This window comes from Dermacentor andersoni, chromosome 1 (genome assembly GCF_023375885.2).
Source record: "Dermacentor andersoni chromosome 1, qqDerAnde1_hic_scaffold, whole genome shotgun sequence".
In the NCBI taxonomy this organism is placed as follows: domain Eukaryota; kingdom Metazoa; phylum Arthropoda; class Arachnida; order Ixodida; family Ixodidae; genus Dermacentor; species Dermacentor andersoni.
Genome location: NC_092814.1, coordinates 177,316,451 through 177,329,957, shown reverse-complemented (window position 1 = coordinate 177,329,957; position 13,507 = coordinate 177,316,451). Strand labels below are relative to the sequence as shown.

General features: G+C 45.8%; 1 protein-coding gene across 1 annotated transcript in view; it reads right to left on the bottom strand.

The window, feature by feature from the left end:
* Positions 1-4,685: 4,685 nt before the first annotated feature.
* LOC140217868 (cholesterol 7-desaturase nvd-like) overlaps positions 4,686-13,507 on the bottom strand; it is a 45,030-nt gene continuing 36,208 nt past the window's right edge. The window contains exons 2-3 of the mRNA XM_072288060.1: positions 5,919-6,107; positions 4,686-4,996 (exon numbers count right to left, since the gene is read on the bottom strand). Coding sequence (XP_072144161.1) covers positions 4,686-4,996; positions 5,919-6,107 — 500 coding nt within the window. The remainder of the gene's footprint in view (positions 4,997-5,918; positions 6,108-13,507) is intronic.

The following is a 13,507-nucleotide window of genomic DNA, read 5'->3' as shown; positions in this document are numbered from 1 at the left end:
TTCTTGCCTTGAACTAATCTGACGTCTGTCTCGATCATGTAAGCGCGATCTTTCACTAACCCCAAAGAAAGAAATCGAGTGGAGATAGGTCAGGTGACGTAGACGGTCAATTTACAAGCCCGTGTCTTCCAATCTATTGCGCATGAAAAGTCGCATCTAGCCAGTTTCACGCTCGGCTGCTGCTGTGTGCGGGTGCCCCATCTTGCTGATACCGCAGAAGTGGAAGACGTAATAGTTCTGCGGAAACCCGCATGGCGGAGAGGAGTAAATAATAAAGGGAAAATGAGACATCCACCAAATGTAGCTAACTGCTACAAAAGGAAACCCATTCGGGTTCCTCGAAATAAAGGCTTCGCAGTTGAAGAAAAATGCGTCCTGGTCCGGGACTCGAACCCGGGACCACCGCCTTTCCGTTACAGCCGCTCTACCATCTGAGCTAACGAGGCGGCTAGCAGATGTCAGGCGAAGTCGAATTTATCAACAACTCAGAAGCAACGGCAAGAGTTTGAAGTAATAGTTCTGCGGAAACCAGCAAGGCGAAGAGGAGTAATTAATAAAAGGAAAATGAGACATCCATCCAAACGTAGCTAAGTGCTACAAAGGACGAGGGCGGCGCAGAACAGCTCACTGCGATAGTTCATGAGACGTGGCGTCCTGGCAAAGTTCCCACAGAATGGAAGAAGGCCAAAACCGAAACCCGGCAAACAACTCAGCATGGACAATCTGCGTCCAATCTCGCTTACATCGTGCATGGGTAGGACCATGGAGCGTGCGGTGCTTAACCGTATGAAGGCTTGCCTGGAAGACAGCGAGATATATCCTCGGAACATCATTGGCTTTCGTCAGGGGTTGGCGACGCAAGACGCTATGGAGCTAGTCAAAAGTCAGATACCAGACAGCACAACAAGAAGCGTCACGGCCATCCTAGGCCTAGACCTAGAATAGGCCTTTGATAACATACGGCACTCCTTCACTCTACACAAATCTCAACACTAGGACTTGGTCAATGTCTCCATGATTACATCCCTGACTTCCTGAGGGAAAGGCAGGCCTCGCAACGAGTCGGCTCCCAGCAGTTGGAGCCATTCGTACTGAGCGACAGGGGCACCCCGCAGGGCGCGGTGATATCCCGTACCCTCTTCAACCTGACAATGATAGGAATGTCCAGGCAACTGACTCGAATCGAGAGCCTCCAACATACCATCTATGCAGATGACGTGACCATGTGGGTGGCAAAGGGGAGCGAAGGACAAATCGAGCACACTTTTCAAAATGCGATCCGAACCACTGAGGAGTATCTTCAAACCAACAGGCCTGCAGTGCTCGTCGAGCAAGTCTTAGCTGCTGCTATATAGACCCAACAGACGAGAGTCCAAGCCCAAGGGATGGGACACAGGTGCCGACCCATGCATCCGCCTGTACACCGCTGAAGGCAACACGATGCCGGGGTCGGTCGCATCAAGATGTTGGGCATGACAATAGAGGCGAATGGCTCGAACACCATTGCAGTCGCTAAGCTCACCACGATGGCCGAGAACGCCACACACCTACTGAGACGAGTGGCCAACCGGCATCACGGGCTCAAGGAGGACAACCTCCTTAGACTGGCACAGGCCTTCGTAATCAGTCACTTTCTGTACATCGCGGCCATGCACAATTGGTCCAAAGTGGAAAGAGACAAGCTTGACACGTTCCTGCGTAACGTCGCCAAGAGAGCCATGGGTCTACCCATGCACACCAGCACACAGGCACTGGACGCATCAGGAATGTTCAACATGCTGAGCGAGATTGCGGAGGCACAGGAATGGGCACTGATCACCAGCCTGTCCGGCACAGCTGCAGGCAGATGGATCCTACGTGAAACGGCATCGCGCCTCGGGAGACCGAGTGTAACAGCCACGGGCTAACACCCGACAAGAGCAAAAATATCAGGGCACCCCCTCTGCCCACGAATATGAACCCAGAGCACAACATCGACAGAAGACTTGCTCGAGCCAAAGCACTCCTCCGACAGGCAGCCACCTCCGGGAAAGTATGCTGCTTCACGAACGCAGCCAAATATCCTGGCAGACCAGCCTATGTAGCAGCGGTGATCAACAAAGATGGCGCTGTCATGAACGCGTGCACGGTCCGCACTGATAGTCCTGAGGTGGCCGAGCAGGCGACCATCAGCCTTGCACTCCTAGAAGACGATAAAAGCTTGGTATACTTCGACTCTAAGAGGGCAATTCTGTCCTTCGGAACAGGGAGCATATCCCCGACCGTCGGCAGAATACTTGGTACTCAACACCTCACCCCACATTACATCAATTGGTTCCCAGCACACATGGGACCATTAGAGGGGCCGCTCCCTAACCTCAACAAGACGGCGCACGAGCCCGCACGAGACCTAACTCACTGTGCGAGCCCGGACTCCCTCTCGGCAGGATGGGAGAGCGAGCGCGACCCCCTCGTCCCTTACAACTATCTCACTCAGCCCTATCAGTTAGTCAAGAGAACCACGCCGCTACCGCACAAAGCACTTAGTAAAGCACAAGAAGTGACATACAGGCGGCTTCAGACAGGCACCTACCCATGCCCGGCCTTCCTGCACGAAATCTTTCCGGACGCGCACACTCACAATGCGTGTCGCTTTTGTAAAAATATAGCTAACCTTGCTTACATGCTCTGTGCTTGCCCCCTGGTACCAGGGTCCAGGACCACCAAGGAAGAATGGGACCGAGCTCTACGCAGCTCGGACCTTGAAGCACAGCTCTCGGCTGTCCATCTGGACCGCGACGCGGCGGAGGGGCACGGCATCTCTGTCCTGACGTGGGAGCAGACCGCAGCGCGCTAATCGCGCGCACCGAGGAACCTCAAGAAAGTTATCCATCCATCCATCCATCCATCCATTGCACTGCGATATCCTTAGGAATGTTTCTGCTGGTGAGGGAGCACAGCAAACGCATGTGAACAGCCTAACAAAATGACGTCGTCTATATCAAGGCAAATAAATGTCTGCATACAATATGGAGTACTTCATCCCGTGTTTACAGAACGACATGGTTTGATGAAAATTCAGCATTTTCGAAATTATGTTGAAATGACCCTTGCCTTGAATATAATATCCTGCGTATGTTTTATTCCTGCACATTCTTTGAACGCCACACTTCTCCGTTTGTGGTCAATAGTGGGCGAGCAAGGGACCCTTCAGGTTGTAGCCAACGGTTCGACCACAGACTCGTCTTCGTCAGAGCAAGTCCTCTTGTCAAAAGGTTGGCTCCAGCCTAAGATGTCTCTTGTTCAATCGCTGCTGATCGCTCACAAGTGTCCATCTCCCTCTGAACCTCTTTTTTTGTTTGAGTTCTTCGTTTGAGGCTCGGCAGTGCGTTCACGAAACGCTTTAAGTGTGTAAGATGTGCCGTGCTCGTAGCCCCCATTGCACTTGTGGCCACTCCGATGAGAATGTTCATCATATTCGACTACAATGCCGGCAACACGATTATGAAACGCGCTGTTTTATTCGCAGTGAATTGTTGTTAGACCGCAGGCCCGAAAGGCGCTTCTGATGCCTGTGCCAACAGGCACATTGCAATGAGGAGAGCTAGGGAAGATGTCTGGAAGGAATAAATATTCTTTGTAAATACTGTAAATATGCTGCATCATTCGTTGTAAGCTGACTTTATGTGTTTAATGGGACTTCATATTTCTTTCAGTGCTGGAATTTACGTGGCTTCGTGTTACTTAACTTAATTTGTCATTATATCACCTAACTTCATGTGCCTTTCTGTTACTTGGCGTAAGTGTATTCACGTGACGTTATTTTACGTTGTGGCGTCTGTATGGGTTCTTTTTTGTTGTTAATGTGGCTCTTGTTCCGTTCCATTTGTTCAATGCCACCTTGTGCTTGCACTTCTTTATGGTATATATTAATTTTTATGTGAAAATCATAGCTGTCACCAATTATTGGAGACAATATTGCCTAACACAACCTAATAAAAACCCACACTAGTTTCCTGTGTAGCTTCGTGCTCTTTAAAGGCCAGCTCGTCTTTTCAGAAAGCTACCAATATACGAAAGAGAGTTTAGTTGAAAGAAACTTCATCATTAAACCGTTTCATGAAGGGCACTGTAGAGCTTGTAGCATATGTGCAAGTTTGAAAGTTGAGTGAGAATCACGATGCGGAGGCTTCAACAGTGACGTCTTATTTTTCTCAACTAGCCGCGTTCATTTGTGCTGTCCGCTTGACTCCTAGAAAGTGCATCTGAAGATTTTGTGAAAATACTGCTCTAAACATTTCAGCAAACTGTCTTGCGCATAAAGACACGCCCAAGAAGTGTTTCTTATTTAAATGCATATAAGTTTACGCATAGTTTAGTATTTCTTAACTCTGTGTCTCCGCTCATTCCTGACTTCACGCCAACGATTTCCAAATGACCTTCACTTTCACGAATCCGTTGCGGGAAGCCGTTAATATATTTTCACTCACCATGTTCGCGAATCCATGCTCCATCCTTATGCAAAACATCCAGGAAAAAGTACTAGACCTAGCAAAGGTTCGATGAATGATGCGCTGTTGAAATGGTCCCTCAGGGGTCATCGACATAACGGACACGAAACGGCCCAACGCCAACTCCATGCGCGAAATCGCCAGGTAAGGGCCAAACTGGGAGATGACGCCGCGACACTGCAGAAGGCGAGGTTTCTAGCCGAACAGAGACATTTCAAAGCAAAATGGCGCGCAGGCACTGAAGCGTCCCGGTGACCATGACGCCTGCCACGTGACGGACTTGAAAGGACGTTTCCAGGAGCCGGTTGTCGCCGCCTCAAGTGCGCACTCTTCAACCGACAGCAGCCACGAGGCCTCGTGGATGTGATTGAGGTCTGCCGTCCCTGCCACGTTTTCGGCGATGTCCCGGACATGGGCCTCGCTCTTCGTCTCGTAGCGTGACATCTGCCTGAAGGCTCTGCTGCTCAGCTCCGCGTAATCGTCAATGCTCCACTCAGGTTCCTCGCCTTCAGCATGGTGCCAAATCAATATAAGGCCACACTTTTCTTGGCACGTACAGGTCTTTATTTTAAGGAACGTTGGAGCTGGAAAAAGAAAACGTAGCCGTATGTTCAGGCACGTAATGGTGACACAAGTTATTGGGGAGCGAGAGGGTGCTGATTGTAAAGTATGCAGGCAGAATAAGCGTGGAATAGACGAACAAGTGAGCATGACGACCCTCTCCGCCCCGTTCTCTCCTATACAACATGCTTCTTCCAACTATTCACGTCGGAGTGCAATGTACTTAACGGCTTCATGTGAACAGAAAACCAAGGAAAACTAATAAAAAGCTTCGTGAAAGAAATCAAAAACTACATACACAGAAACAAGGTGGTACAATTAAAGGACGTATACCTCCTCTTGGAAAGTAAAAATGTATCAGACACGGCAAACTTGAGGTAAGTATTATTACCGTATTATAAATTGCGAATTTGTTACAGCTTTCAGTTCATTTGAGACGCGCTGATAGAACGATATGAAAGCTGAGTACTTAGCATTGCCACTCTTTCCTGCGCCTGTTCTATAGCTGCTTTCTATGCCCGTTCCATAAACACCAGCAGTTCGAACATCGCACCCATTCTTTAACGGGTCTTTGGCCACAGAAAACAGTACCTTACACGTCCGTCAAGCAGAGGTGCGTGTATAAGGTGCATAGTTCATGAGGTATTTCTCGGTTTGTCGATCAGGAGATAATTTATTCTCGAAAAAGAAGCCCCTCATGTGTAAACCGCTCCTGTTATAGCCCATGACCATACAGGGCCGTGGGTGTCGGGGTTCCGAGTTTCTGCATGTGGTTTTTTGTTTGATTCGTATCACGCACTACTGGCGTATACTGCTTGGTTGGCGAGCTTTGAAGCGAGTGTTGCGTTAAGCAAACGTTGCGCATACCCTTGCTGGCGTAAGGCACGTATGTGCATGCTCCAGTTTCCCCCTGGAACCTCCACCCGTGGAACGGGCACTCGACGCAGTCTCCTACCACGCGGCCCATCCCCGCCAGGTATGCGCCCAGGTGCGGGCAGTACGCGTCCAGAACATGCGCAACGCCGTCTGCGGTGCGGAACACCACGAAGTCTTGACCTGGTGGTAGTAGAATGAGGGGCAGAAAAACAGAACAGCACTGAACAAGGCATTGGCAATCGAAGAGTATGAACCAAACCACAAGTACTTCAAGTTTACTAGAAAGTGGCTTAATCTCTCGGCATGAATACACCAAAGTGGGTTGAGCGGGGTGGCGACATTTCTTTAACTAGCGAAAATAACGCAGTCATCAACGAGAGATCACCAACCGCGTTTAATCAAAAATACGATTCCCGCTAGCTAGGATACCGCGCATGCGTGAAGTATTAACTATTATCACGTGTGCCTGCCGTAAAGGCAACCGTCAGAAATTAAACTTGCCGCACTTGTCTCCTGTACTACGCTCTATGGAGCCATACACGAGATTCCACTTAAATGCAAAAGGGTAAGTAACGGCCAAACTCGCTAGTGTGTCCAAGTAATAGCCCGAGTGATCACCAGGCCTCTCAGCGCAACCAGCCATGAGGCACATCTGTCGAATTGCCGTCAACTTGCCTGCATCCCGTGTCCTATTGAAATAAGAATGTAGGCACGAGGTAAGACGTGCGTAATCTTGCAGCCAATAAATATACCGTCTTTTTTGTTTCAAAAACTGCATGTCAATACAGGAAGCAAAGTCGGAAGCAAACTATTTGCGTTTAGGGAGCTTTCAAAGAGCATTCTGAAGTGAACAACATTAATATCACAAAGCGGGCACACCGTGTTGCCTAGTGGAACCGGAGGAACAGCGGTAGTCTGATCTTGTTCACCCGGCCGCTTATATATTGGACCGAAACGCAGCGCGAAATGACCAGTGGGCAAGAGGTGACACGAAATAACAAGGACATGCTTATATTAGCAGGAAAGTTATTTAGCTGTTCCAAAAGCACGAGCCGTAAGGACAATTCCCTTGAAAAAAAGAAAAAAAGAGGTATATTTATGCACCTATTTTCAGTACGCACTTATGTTTGATTTCTTGCGGGTTGCGTATTTCTTCCGCCTTCACACTGTAGGCATAGGACTACCTAAACAATAGTGGGGGGAGAAAGCATTTTTAAAGGTGTTTTTCAAGCAACTACTGAACTGGTGAATGTCGACGGTAGCCTTTCGGTAGCATATACATATATACGCATTAAATATGGATTACACCTGCGTTGCACTACCAATTATGTCACGGCGACTTCTATCAATTCGTCCACTAACTTGGGTATTCATGTTTATGAGATCTGGATACCTTCTCGGGGAAGTGTAGGAACAAAAAGTGGACCTCGAAAAGCCCGAATGGTCAAACAAGAAATGAAACTGATTTCATACTTTCTGCTGATCCCAGCATAGTGCAGGACGTAGAAGTGTTAGGTAGGGTAAAGTGCAGTGATCACAGGTTAGTGATAGCTAGGATTTACCTCAATTTGAAGAAAGAGTAAAATTGGTCAAGAGGAAGCAAGCCAGCCTAGACGCAGTAAGTGTAAAAGCAGATCAATTCAGGCTGCTACTTGCAAACAAATATGCAACCTTAGAACAGAGAGATGACGATGGCATAGCGATAATGAAAGAAACCCTAGCTAGACTGGCTTCAGAAGCAGCAATTGAAGGGCGATATAAGGCACCAAGGCAACCAGTAGGCAAGCTCTCCCAAGTGACAAAGCAGCTAATCAAGAAGCGACAAAGAATGAAAGTGTCCAGCTCAAGAGATAAGATAGAATTCACGTAACTGTCAAAACTGATCAACAAGGCGAAACTAAGGGATATTCAAAATTAAAACGTGAGAAAGACTGAGGAAGCAGTAAGATATGGACGCAGCATGAAATCAGTGAAAAATAAACTTGGCTTAGGACAAACCAAGATGTATGAACTGAAAGATAAGCTGGGTAATATCATCAGCAATCTCGAAGATATAGTAAAAGCAGCGGACGAATTCTGTACTGACCTGTACAGTACCAAGAGCATCCACGATACCTCCATTCGAAGTTGTAATGAACAGGTTACAGAGGCTCCTTCTGTAACTAGCCAGGAAGTTAGGTGGGCCTTGCGAGACATTAAACGGGGAAAAGCGACAGGAGAAGATGGAATAACAGTCGATTTAATCAAAGATGGAGGACACATAATGCTTGGAAAACTGGCACCCCTTTATACGAACTGTCTATCTACTTCAAGGGTCCCGCGAAGTGGAAGAATGCCAGCATTATACTAATCCACAAAAAGGGAGACGTTAAAGAACTGAAATATTATACGCCCATTAGCTTACTTCCAGTATTATATAAAATATTCACCAAGATAATCTCCAATAGAATAAGGCCAACACCTGACTTCAGTCAAACAAGCGAAGAAGCTAGCTTGAGGAAGGGATAATGTACAAAGTATCAAATCCATGTGATCAATCAGGTAATCGAGAATTCCGCAGAGTACTATCAGGCTCCCTATATGGCTTTAATAGATTATGAAAAGACATTCGATTCCCTGCAGATACCAAGCAGTCATGGAAGCATAACGCAATCAAGAAGTACAGGAGGCTTACGTAAATATCAAGGAAAATATCTACAGAGATTCCACAGCTACCTTAATTCTCCACAAGAAAAGTAGGAAGACACCTATAAAGAAGGGGATCAGACAAAGAGACAACGTTTCTCCAATGCTATTCACTGCGTGCTTGGAAGAAGTATTCAAGCTATTAAACTAGGAACGCTTATGAGTGAGGATCAATGGCGAATATCTCAGCAACCTTCGATTTGCATATAACATTGTCCTGCTCAGCAACACTGGGGAGGAGTTACAACAAATTATTGATGAGCTTAACAGAGCAAGTGTAAGAGTTGGGTTGAAGATTAATATGCTCAAGACAAAGATAATGATGAATAGCCTGGCATGGGAAGAGTTAACGATCTACAGTCAGCCTCTAGAGTCTGACAAGGAGTACGTTTACCTAGGTCAATTACTCACAGGGGACCCTGATAATGAGAAGGAAATTTACAGAAGAATAAAAATAGGTTGGATCGCATATGGCAGACATTGTCATATCATGAACCGAAGCTTACCATTATCATTGAAAAGAAAGCCATACAATCAATGCATTCTACCGGTGCTATCATATGGGGCAGAAAATTGCATACAAAAAAGCTCGAAAACAAGTTAAGGACCGCGCAAAGTGCGATGGAACGAAAAATGTTAGGCGTAACATTAAGAGACAGGAAGAGAGCGGTGTGGATCAGAGAGCAAACAGGGAAAGCCGATATTCTAATTGACATTAAGAGAAAAAATGGAGCTGGGCATGCCATGTAATGCGTAGGTTAGATTACCGGTTCACCAGTATTATTACGAAATGGGCGCCAAGAGAAGATAAGCGCCATCGAGGATGGCGGAAGACTAGGTGGGCTGATGAAATTAAGAAATTCGCCGGCGCTAGTTAGAATCGGTTGGCACAGGGCAGGGGTAATTGGAGATCGCAGGAATCCTGCATCTTGCAGTGGACATAAAATAGTATGATGATGATGATGATGATTGCGCTAAGTCTTAAACATTAAATTTGCACACCGCGCGCTTGTGGACAATTGAAAATGCAAAGTGCACCTCTTAAATTGCGCCGACAGTTAGTTACTTCTGGCGTCCACAATGGCTGCCTGCGGGTTGCCCTGAGCTCGTGAGAACCAAGGCTTTTTTTTTCCTTTTTACCGCCTAATGAAAACAAAACATGGCGATTACACTCACCTTTTTATGTGTGCTTAGGTGGCAACAGAATATGTCGTTTTATTAATTGTTGTTTATGGTGAATTTTGCTGTTAAGGAAAAGAAGAACTCGTCGCATGTCAAGATATATGCGAATTGAAACTAGTCTCTACTAAAGATATTCATGTTATGTATCCGTGTTCACATTGAGACTGTGTCCACCAGAAAGCGTCAACAACTGTCGTCATCTTCATTGTTTCATGCGTTCGAGCGCTTTGTTTACAAGCAGTGCTAATAGTGCCCGTGCGACGATGGACTTACTTGAGGGAAAAAAAAGTACAGTTGGATGCCTCCGTTGCGGCTCGGCAACCATTTAGCTATTACGCGCACGAATAGGCGACAATGTTAAGGAATAGCCCCTACTTATGCATACAATAAAAACCGTTCATTATTTATTGCTCTCTTCTGTGGGATAACTTCTAAGAAAGATTTAAAAAAATTATTTCATGCAACAAATTCAACCCATCTTGTGACGACCGGTATAAGGATTCTGTCACGTGCATTGCGCCAGTTTTGCTGGGCAGGTGCCGCATGACTTAGCCATTATGGCATTGTGAAGGTGGTCGTAGCAGCGAGCTTACGTCCCAGTAAATTTCCGTTCACGTGTCTTAGTCTACTACACCAGAAAACGAAGACATGTTTCAAAATTGCTTCAACGAGCGGGACATCTTTTCTAACGTTTTCAAAAAAAAAAAATAAACGCAACGTGCCGCATGCCTGAAATGAAAGTAGGCATAATTTTTCTTTATAAAGCTTACAATGGAATTGATTTGTAAAATTGTGATTAGCTGCAGAGGAAAATCGAATATTTCCTGGTTTTTGTTATGGCGCACTCTAGGATGGCTAGCCATTGTCTTTTTTTCGAGCGGGTTATTTCTGCAGGAAAAACCTGATGCTTTCCAGGGTCTGTGTTTGTAAATAATAATATAGTCTACGCACTTCGAGCAATACCGTAGGTAATGTTCGCAGTACTGTGGCGAACGCACCATCTAAAAGCGCACTGTGGCAACGTTCTTTTGGGAGAGCTACTAAATCGACGCTGGAAGAAAGGAAGCTAGGTGGGGCGAGTAAGAGTTACAGATGGAATGCGCGTAAGCGGCTTTCACTACACGCATCGACTATTCATTGGAGATGATTTCCTGATATAGAAACATATGGGCGTCGCTCAGGCAGGCACGTACCCTAGGGGGGGCCCGGGGGGGCCCGGCCCCCCCCCCCCCCCCGAAATTAAGACGCATACCCCCCCCCCCCCCCCTCCACACCCACGCCCCCATTTCTCACACACATTCTTAAAGCGCTGCCAAATCAATGTTGAGGCTTAACAGCTATTCGGCGGTCAACATTTTGCTGCCTTTCTCATTCCTTTTGGATGGCGGCCGTTATCGGCGTCTCCTGGGATGTTATGGCCAGTTTCCTCATCAATTCAGTGGCCGCGCGAATAACTCGAGATGTATTTAGTTGTCACAGTCTATTCAAAGGTCACGCCCATCGTTGTTGCTTCGTATATTCAACCTTCCTCGTTTAGACTCATCCAGAGGCCAGGAAAGGGATTCAGTTCGTGGTCAGCTGGTCTGTGTGCACGTGGAGCGAGTTGTGGCCAGAGAAAATACCAATTGCGTTTAACTTTTCTTTTAGTTTCATTATATCCTCGAGTGACGGCTCGCCGTGAAGCGGACAGATCCTCGGAACAATATACCCGTGATATGGGTTAGATAAGGTGGAAAATAAAATGATGCGAGACAGCATCCACCATCAATCCCTGCAATAATCCTTAAACTCATAGGCAATATGACAGTCACCCATTAATTCGTCTGGTTTTCCCCTAATTCTACAGCTCTTTTCGTGCAATATTGCCAACTGGAAACAATAGTTGCAAGGATTTGAGAAATTAAGCGATCTCCTAAGGCAACAGCCAAACAGGAATGAAAAGCGAAAATTAACAATTGTAACCGTTGTTTATGAAAATATTTATGAATCAACATCCTTTATTTAAAAAGGAAGTAGAGAAAACGCCGCCGGAAGTGGAGGACAATTCCATGTGTTCTGAATGACGCTTCTACAGTTATCATTCGAGCCGCTTAAAGTTGCCATTTCTCTGCTGTGCCTATGTAGATGTTTTTCTAGCCTTCCGCGGGGGGCGCAGTACGTGTAGAATTGCACCTTCCTGCGCCATACGCGGTTGCACGCGGCTCACGGGCACGCATCGTTACGTAGCTTCCCAAATAACAATACGAGTCGGTTGTGGCACTTGTGAGAGCAGAAAACAAGGGATACAAAACAACTGTGATTGTTCCGCAAATATATATTTCTGTATATTTCTTCCAGAGCTAACTCAAAAAGCGCTACTATAGTCGGATACAACTTAAGAGGAAGCTTTAGCTCGGGCCCAACTCCGACGCGGCCTATTCAAATACATGTAAAACGCAAAAACGTTTTTCTGAGATAGCCCCTGGACCGATTTTAATAAAGTTTGTTGGATTGGAGAGAGACAGCTAAACTATAGTGACTGTTGAAAGCGCAATTTCGATTTAGGGCCTGAATTTTGTTAAAAAGATTTTCAAATATTCGACAGTTAGAAAAAAATAGAAGCAAGAAGTTTACAAATCCATAGCTCTGCATCAAGAACAGATATCGCAGTTCTGTAAACAGCATCCATTAGACCATTCAAAGCGGACAAATTTTATATGTCATTTTATATTTTATGTGAATTTGTTACGTTATTTACAAGGGTGCTGCAAAAGCTGTATTTCCATATTACTAAATTTTTTTAGATTCATGTGTAACATATCAATTTTGTACGCTTTAGATGTACTATCAGGTGCAATTTTCAGAATTGTGATATCATTTCTCGTTGCCGAAAGACAGAGTTGTAAACTTGATAGTCTAGCTTTCTGACAATTTTCGATTTTTGCCAATGTTTAATAAAACATTGACAATCTAAAGGAAAAATTCGAAGCCAACGGTCACTGGAGTTTAAGTTTTTCTTTTAAATGCAACAAAGCTTGTCAAATTTGGTGCAGTGGTTGCTGAGAAAAACGAATTGACCTTTTACATTACATATATTTAGATAGGAGCACCCGAGCTAAAGCTTCCACTTAAGTCTGCAATGAAGCCCCGCCCACGCCATCATAACCGCCAGCCACTGCTCCTCCGCGAGGCTGCAAATAATTCGTACTTCAAACTTTTTCTGTTATCCAAATAAGGCGGTAACTACAAAAATAAAATTATTAGCGCGTAATTTTATACCTTTCCCCTCGCCTGTTATAGTGGAATGGCGAATGCCTAATTCATTATTGAACTGCAATAACATGCTCGCTTCGCTACAACTATTCGTTGTGAAGTTTCACTCCAGTTGGAAGTGAAGTTTCATGAGTAAAACGGGTTCAGCAGTGAAACGAACTGCACAGCAGATTTTGAAGAGTGAAATGCTCAGATTCCATACAATTTGTCCATGTCTGTTGCACACCTCATTGCTTCCGCCGATGAAAAGACTCTTGAAGAATAGCAGACGCTCCGGAGGTATCAAGTACGACGCCATTTTGAAAAGGCCGCAAGACGACGATTTTGTTTGCTTCTGTGATTGGCTGGCGGAGTAACACAACTCCGTGCAGTCCGTGTGCCTTTGTTGTCAACTGCTGTTTCTTAAAGTTCTGTTCTACTAAAGCAATATTTATGTTACACGTTCGCTTCTGTACTTGTTC